The 8,760-nt window shown below is 47.2% G+C and overlaps 1 protein-coding gene across 1 annotated transcript; it reads right to left on the reverse strand.

The window, feature by feature from the left end:
- Positions 1-4,097: 4,097 nt before the first annotated feature.
- LOC101834893 (HAUS augmin-like complex subunit 8) lies at positions 4,098-5,291 on the reverse strand. The gene is given in 3 exon segments (XM_013113840.3): positions 4,098-5,019; positions 5,022-5,094; positions 5,096-5,291. Coding segments are annotated over 3 exon segments (648 nt in total). The 5' UTR covers positions 5,201-5,291; the 3' UTR covers positions 4,098-4,549.
- Positions 5,292-8,760: the final 3,469 nt, after the last annotated feature.

An 8,760-nucleotide genomic window follows, 5' to 3' on the forward strand; every position in this document is an offset into this window, starting at 1 on the left:
AGGAGCCTGGGAGGGACAGATTGTTGCCTTGCTTCACCCAGGACCACCTCCCCGGGGTGGCACTCCCCCCCCCATCTTGTGAGACTGGTCCCTCCCACATCAATCATTAATCAAGAAAATGCCCTACAGATTTGCCTGCAGGCCATCTGATGAAGACATCCTCTCACCTGAAGTTGCTCTTCCCAAATAGCTCTTTTAACTTAGATCAAACTGATGCAACTTAGCCAAAACATTATTCTTCGATGTTTTCTTTTTACGAATTTATCGCCTGGTGGTGGGGGTGCACGCCTTTATTCCCAGCACTCCAGAGACAGGCAGATCTCTGTGAGATCCAGGCCAGCCAGCCTGGTCTACAGAGCGAGTTTCAGGACAGCCAGGGCTACACAGAGAAACCCTGTCTCAAAAAAATAAAAAAGAATTAAAGGAATTTTTTGTCACTTGCCCAAAATTACAAACTAGCAAATGGCAGAACCAGTGGGCCAGGGCCTCAGAGACTGAATAGTCCATTCGATTTCTAAATTCCTTATCAACAGCTGTCCTCCCTCCAGCCCCAGGAACTGAACTTTATTTTTAATGAAGTTTCGTTACATGTTTTTTATTTTATTATTTTGGTACTCAGAAGTGAAGCCAGAACTTGACATGCTACAAATGTGATGTTCTACCACAGGGCCTTCATCTCAAAACTTAGGGATGGTTTTCAGAGAGTAAAATCAAGACCCTTGTACAAGAATACAGTAAATATTCGTTAGAACATTCATTCATTGAACTCATTAATTAAATGAAGGAGTTGATATGTCTTCAAAGAATTCAAGACTCAGACAAATTCATAGATTGGAAATATTTGAATAAATTTGCTTTTCCACTGTCTGGGGGATGGGAGTTACCCTCAGGTAAGTGGGAATCATTTGCCTTGCTGAATGTTTTCTTCAATTCCTAGAATTGTAAAGAAGAGTCAAAACTACATAGTAACCTTGAGACCCTTCTTCTGCCACTGCCTCCTAACAGTAATCCCCTCCTGCCTGCCACTGCTCCTCTTTTGTGTTCAGCCAGACCTGTTCTGAGGACCATCCTCCCTGTCTAGCTTTTCACCCACCACCCTTCCCTCCATCAAACCTTTACCTGTCCCTCCCCTCACCCCCACATGCCTGCTATCATTGGACTTCTCTCATTGGACCCCACTCTGACTTCCACTCCACAGGGTGCCGGACCTGAGGGCCCCACATGTGACCCCATCTCCCTTACCTCGCTGAGCTCTCTTAAACAGAACCATGTTTGGGCCTCTTATCTGACACCGATTTCTACCACAATAATTTTCAGTCTATTACCCAGTCCTTAAACCTAACCAGGACCAACATTTATGTCATCCTGACCTCCACCCTGTCTCCCAAAGAAAGGGAGTGTATCCAGATGACAGTTCAGACTCATGACGATGTTCTTTGCATCCAGGATAGATATCCTAATGCAGCAGGTGCCGTGCCATACAGCACATTTCATGCACCAATCCTTACTGAATTATCAACCCAATTCGGATGAGCTCCTCAAGCAGGGCTTCATGATTACTTGCCTCCTGGCAGGAAGGTGGCAGCCTTTACGGTGGTCAATTTTGACAAAAACGAAAGATATTACTTAGGGGATCTATGGAAAAATCCAGCCTTATTTGTCTCTCGCATAGTCTGCAAGAGGGAGCGGTGAAACCACCAAACTAGACCTCTTCTTGGGTAGAAAGAAAGGTTTATTGGGAATCAGACTGTCAAGGCTAATCTCTCAGGGGACCGAGAGTAGAGGAAATGGTGGGGACGCAAGCCAGTTTTATAGGACAGTCACCAGGGTGTGGTCTCTGAGCTGACAGAGGCTATTCAGAATGTCCAGGAACTAGAGTCCTTGCCCGAGGTAGTTGACCTTTGGGGTGGACTAAGGGAGGTTCCTGGTAAACAAGCCTTTAGGGGCCCTGCTTTTGATCCAACACTTATCAGAAACTAAACAAACCAACCTGACCTTGGATAACAATGGGGAAATTATGACAACCCCTTTATTTCAGCTTCCAGTTGGCACATGATAGTAGAAAACCGATTCAAAGACCAGAGGACAGCTCTTTACACTTCCAGCAGTGACAGAAGATTCTTAAATGTAAAAATCTTAAAGAAGATGAGGTGAAATAGCAAATGCTGGTGTCAGCCTTCTGCCAAGGTTCATCACAGGGTAACTCAAACATGGGAGAGACACTCTCCCCACTCAGGGCTGGACCACCTGGGGCCTGCTTTAAATGTAGCCATTGGGCCACTGGGCAAGAGTGTGCCTTGCCCCTGGTCTGTGTGTACGAAAGGGACACTAGAAATCAGTAAGAGTGAAGAAAGATGCCAGACCACTCAGCTTCTGTCCTTGCTAGGTCTTAAACACCGGACTCCTAGGATAGGTGAATCTGTTGGAATTACAACTGCTACCAACTGACAAGTTGCTGCTCCCGTCACCTTCATTTTCCTTAAACCCGGAACAACACTGTCAATTAGTCTTTTTTTTTTTCATTGACCCAGGGGGCAGATTATATCTTTTGTAACCATAATTTCCTGAGGTGAAAGGATTCTATCCAAGCCCAGACAGACAGATCCATTCCTATGCAGTCTGCTCGGACGTTCCCTTTCCTAGTCCTTCCTGGTCATTCCTCGTTGTCTGACCCTTGTCCTGGAACATGACATGCAGGAAAAGTTGCATACCTCTGTAACTGGCCCAACACAAAGCCCCTGGGAAGCAACTTTCTTCTCCTACTCTGGCACGCAGACTCACTTCCTTCCTGGAACTCTTACCGCTCGCTCGCTGTTACCATCCAGACATCCCCCTTCTCACTGTCACTGCCCACGGTCCAAATCACACTGCACATCTCTCCACCTCTGTGCATCAAGCTGCATATCAACTCACTTCTAAAGGGTCAGAGAGGAGGAAGCCCATAATTATCAGACTCTTCAAAGCCTGACTTTTATAGCCTACTAACCCTCCCCACACACAACACTTCAAGGTTTACACCCAATTAGCAAAGCTGTAATTCCGAGCCACTTGGAGGTCTCCAGCGCTTATACCTTGGAATCACATATTCCTTCTTCCACCTCTCGTTTCTCTCAACACCGACCTCAACAATCACTTTCTTTATTATTCCCCGCAGTCCATCTGGTCCGGTCCTTTTGCGTTTATCTGGGAAGTTGTGACACTGAATGTCCACTCAGCTTACCTGGACAGTCACGCCCCAGAGATTTTGAGATAGCTCTCATGTGTTTAGCCAGGCCCTTGCTCACAACCAGCTGAGCCTCAGTGCTGCTCCCAGGACTCTCATAACACACCTCTACCTTCCTTCCTTTCATGCTGCCCAGGGATCCAGGATGTCCTGTTCTATGCCCTGTATGGCCTCCCTGTAAATTACCTGCCCTGGCCTCATCCTAAACCCCTCTTCCTGGATTATAACTCAAAGTTGCAAAGCTCTAATCCAGGACAAAACCTTACAAACTAAATGGGACTTTTCTTTCTGGACTAGCAGGTTGCTTTTATACTCAGACCTCCAACTGGGGTGGGGGGCGTCTTCCTAAACCTCCTTCCTAAGCTATTCATAGTCCTTGTTTAGAACCTGGACCCCTCCCAACCCATCCTACCCTGATGTTCCAAGCACCAAGCCTGTCAGAACATTCCTGTTTCAGGATTCCAACTCCCTCTCAAACTTTCACCCTGTTTGTACACGTGTCTCACAACGGAGCCTAAGGCCTAACTCAGATTCATGGAGACTCATCCAAAGTGGTAACCTACCTGTCTAAACACAGACTGAAAGGCAAAGGGTTGGCCTTCTTGCTTAAAGACCCATGGGGGCTTCCTCCCTCTTAATGACAGAAAGCCTTCGAACTGACTCTATCAACCCCTTTCCATCCCTGCCTTCCACAATTCCATGAGCTCAAAAGTTAACCAGTCTCTCCCCTCCCTCCCTCCCTCTTGTAGACAACGGGTGCATAAATGGTTTATACAAAATCTCCTTATATCCTTTTTTAAATTTTTTAATTTATTTATCTTACATTTATGAGTATTTGGCATATATATATATATATGCTGGGAACTGAACTCAGGTCCTCTGCATGAACAACAAGTGCACTTAACCACCAAGACATCTTTCCAGCTCCTGATTGTTTTTCATTGCTGTCAACCTCTTGTTAATCCAGCCACCTTCCTTCCTACAGTCTTCAGACAACCCCTGCTCCTACATTGGTCATCCTTACTCTGCGCTACCCTCTTTCAGTCGCCTGCCTGATGCTTCATTGTCACAGGACACACCTGTTGTTCTTTTGCTGCAGTGACGGGCAATGAAACACAAACCACGAGTCAGCAAACCCAGAAGTGCTAAAGATGTCCCAGGTGGAAAGTGCACAAAATTTTCAGAAAACTGCATCCCCGGGACTTCCTTCAGTCTTTGAACAAGGCACGGAGGGAATGTCAACAGCTGAAAAGGCAGCTGGGAAATATCCACAAAACAGCAGGACGGGCTGCCTGGAGCCACTCAAGGGCCAGGCCTGCATTGGGATCAGTCCTGCCCTGAGAGGGGACCATGGCCCCTGAGGACATCTGGACTGAACTATCACTGGCTGCAGGTGGGGGTGCCTGGGGCCTCTTCCCAGACTTCCTGGTTTATCAAGGTTACTTCTTTGCTGGCCTGGGAGGAAAGTTCTAGCACCTGGTCAACAATCCTGCAGAGCTCCAGGTCCTTTTTCATGGTCAAGCTCCTGAACTCCTCCAGCAGGCACGGCTCCTGTACACTGCTATCTGGGGAGCAGATGCCCAGCTCACCCAGGAGGTGCAGGGTGGTCCTCAGGGCCAGCTGCAGATCATCTAGGAGCTCCTGCTGGCTTCCCTGCACGTGGATGGCCTGCACGGACAGCTCGCGTTGAGCGGTATCCAGGGCTGTGGCCAGTGTCTTGTATTGTTCCTTGAAGCGCTCTGCCACGGCCTGAAAAGGACCCAGCAGTTCCACCTGGGCATCCAGGATGGCAGCAGCTCCTGATGTTTCTGCGGGAGCAGCAGCTGGCGCCTCAGCTCCAGCACCCGCCCCTGTAGCTTCTCCTTCTCCTCAGCACACGGCTGCCAAGTCCTTCTCAGCCTTCTCCCCCAGCAGAGGCAGGGTGTTCTCCATCTTCACAGACAGCAGGGGCAGCAGCAGTGTCTGCCACTCCATCATGGCCACGGTCTTCTGGGGGTCCCGTCTCTTCTTGCGAAGGGTTCTTTTTTTTTCTGAGGCGTGGCACAGAGCGTGGACCGGCTACCGTTGACATTGTCCTGTCTAGCTGGGGAGGCTTCTTGAGCACGCTCTTGTCGTTGATGGCTGGAAGGGTTAGGTGGGGTGGAGCTGGGCCACGTCCTTCCGCCATGGTGGACTGCAGGCCTCCCGTTCCTATCACTTGGCTGTCTTCTTTGCTCCTTGGCAATGCGCTGGCCTTCCTCCCCTCAGGTGGCTTCCCTCCAGCTGACCCAGAAGCAGTGGCTCCAGAAGTAGCGGACTCCATTACCTTCTTAGTTTTCTTTTCATATTACAGGTATCTGGACTCAAGCACTCTTCCCCCTTGCTCTCTCCTTCCTTTTGTCTTGGGGGCCCCAGTGACTGGGGGTTTCCTGCGCCCGATCTGAGGAGTCTGCCATTTTCCCGCCTTCCACCCAAAGGCCAGCTTCTCAGGGCCCTGCCCGCTAGGAGGCAGGGAGCAACACAGGACCCTTTGAGCTGCCTAAGTATCTGCCTGAATTCGTGTCCCATCCATTGTCAGGGGCGGGGTGAGCATAATGCCTGGTTCCAACACCACCACCCTAGAAGCTCAGTCTCTCCCCTACACTCACCTTCCAACCGGCAGAAGTCATTGTTACCTGACAAACTAGCGCAAAACCAAAAGGTCACTGTGTATTGACTCTAGATATACACACCTCATTCTCCACTCTCAAGCCCTAATTTGACAAAAAGCTCTCTCACTTCAAGGGGGACACCTCTAATTAATACATAAACTCTTTCAAGCCTCCCGCTTGCCTCTGTTAGCAACAATCATCTACTGCAACACCCACCAAGGGCTTTTTTGATCAGATAGCAAGAGGCGTCACCCCAACTGACAGCCTTGAGAAACAGACACTAGCCCCTCTGTCTCATAACGCCAGTCCTGTAAATTCTGCTCTTTCGAACTTGTTTCATTTGTTGACTGCTGTTCTTCCAGCCCCTGTCTCATGCCAGCCCGTCTAACCCCATCATGTATGGAGGACACGAGGTCCTGGAGCTCACAGATAAGCACTAGGGAAACCAGGAATGATAAACATGCAGGCTTGTCCCTTCAAAGGAAGGGATGTGTATACTGTTTTTCCGCCCAGAAGGCTGGCTGGGAATGGATGTTATTAATCACCTGGTGATAGGTGCTATCTGTAGGACCAGGCCACACCCAAGTTCCCCAGACTGACCACGTTTATCCCCTTCTTCCCTAGACCTTTATCTTCAGCATTGCTTCTCACTCAATAAAACCCATCCTTGGGATGTCACACACGCTTTACATCCTGGCGACCTCTACAATGTCTGTATTGCTGAGAACACACCAGATCCTAGCCCTTTAGCTATAAAACACATAATTATGGAAGAGGTCACATGCACTATGCAAAAGAGTTTTAATACAGCCATGCCTTAAGCTTTACTGTGCACATGGGATGGACACAATTTTCCAAAATTGTATTGTACTTAAATGTCTAAAATAAAATGCCCAGTGTCAGACTGTAGAAGTCTGCTACTAAATTGTGTTGAACTGGATTTCATTCTTGTCTTATATGGATCATTGCTCTGCTTGTCATGGCATTGGCAGGGACCCCCCACAAACACACACACAATGATGATGTTCTCCAAATAGAAAAAAGGGGGCGGCCACCTCAATGACTCCAGTTATAAAAACTGACTCCATCATTCCCTCTTGTGCTCAATGATGACACATCCTTCCCACCCAACATAAGCAATGCCATGTGGGACGTCAACTTCTTTTTACCTTTCTCAGGACCTATCTCTCCTTTCCTGTCTTCTCACAGACACTTCCTCAGCTTGGATAGAATTTACCCATCTAGGTCTGAGGAGATAGAAGAGACCACTCGCATCCTTCCAGCTCAAATCATTCTTTATTTGTTGGCCTGCTATCATCTCTACGACCTGAAAATTAACCTGCTTTTTTTGTTTGTTTGTTTTGTTTTTTTGGTTTTTCAAGACAGGGTTTCTCCGTATTGTTTTGGAGACTGTCCTGGAACTCTCTCTGTAGACCAGGCTGGCCTCAAATTCACAGAGATCCCCCTGCCTCTGCCTCCTGAGTGCTGGGATTAAAGGCGTGTGCCACCAATGCCCGGCCCTGCTTTTGTTTTTAAAAGAACTCAACATCTGGCAACCTCCTTAGATAGTAAATCCTCTTTTCATATTCCCTATAGACCTTAGTCATCAGAAAAGGTGGAACATGCCAATGTTCTTCACAAACAATACTTAACAAAACAATTCTTGGACCTAAATTGTCCTGGCCCATTCTACCTGTTTCTCTCTTTTATGATCTCTCTCTAGAAAACCTCTTAACTTTAGCCCTTTCAAACGTATGTATAGCAGGCTCATTACTATATACCCTCTCCTAGCTCATCCTCCTTCCCTGATGTATTTTGATTATATTGATCTACCACTACCTGCCTCCAGCACTTCCTAGTCCCGCAACTGCATATCCTCCCGACTTTATGTTATGCTTTTGTTGTTGTTATTATTGATAGTGCTGTCTATATATACACAAGTATACGGTATATAGAGCCATCAACTGGGGCAAAGGCAACATACCAACAGCCACATCCCTGAAAGGGAGGGACTCTCTTTTATCAGCTATCAATTTCCCTTAGCTCCTCCACCAAAGGTAGGGGCCCCATCCACACTTGAATTTTGATGGGCTTGATCTTGTGCAGGGTTTCTGTGAGTTGATACGTGCAAGAGCCATGTCATGTTCAGAGTCCATACTTTTTATAGCTCCACTCCCTGTCCGACTGCCCTTAGATTCTTTCTGCTCCCTTTTCCCTGATGTTTTCTGAGCCTTGGGTGTGGGAGTGGAGAGTGATACAGATGATTCATCCACAACTAAACATTCACAGTTATTGATTCCCAGCACTTTGGCCAGTTATAACTCTCTGCATTTATCACTACCTACTGCAAAAAGACACTTCTCTGACCAAAGTTGAAAGCAACACAAGCCTATGGTGTGTTAGTCAGGGTTCTCTAGAGAAACAGAACTGATGAGTGAACATATGTCATTCATATACCCCATATATATTGTAAGTTATAAATCCCACATATATAATTATATATCCCATGTCTATATAATTTAGACTTACAGGTTGTGTTCCGACTATTCCAACAGTGGCTATCTCCCAATGGAAGGTCAAGAATCCAGTAGTTGTTCAGCCCATAGGCTGGATGCCTCAGCTGATGTTGGTATACACCAGAATCACAAAGGAGCAGGCTCTAATATCAGTGAAGGAACAGACTTGCCAGCAAGAGTGAGAGAGCAAACAGGTAAAGAGCAAGAGCTTCCTTCTTCCCTGCCATTTATATAGGCTGCCACATGAAGGTGTAGTCCAGATTTAAGGTGGATCTTCCCACCTCAAAAGATCTGGATTTAAGGTAGGTCTTTCAATTTGGATCAAAAAAAAATTCCTCACAAGTGTACCCAGACATTTAGGTTTTGGTTAATTCCAGATGAAGTCAAATTG

This window comes from Mesocricetus auratus, unplaced genomic scaffold (assembly GCF_017639785.1).
Source record: "Mesocricetus auratus isolate SY011 unplaced genomic scaffold, BCM_Maur_2.0 Super-Scaffold_100027, whole genome shotgun sequence".
In the NCBI taxonomy this organism is placed as follows: Eukaryota; Metazoa; Chordata; class Mammalia; order Rodentia; family Cricetidae; genus Mesocricetus; species Mesocricetus auratus.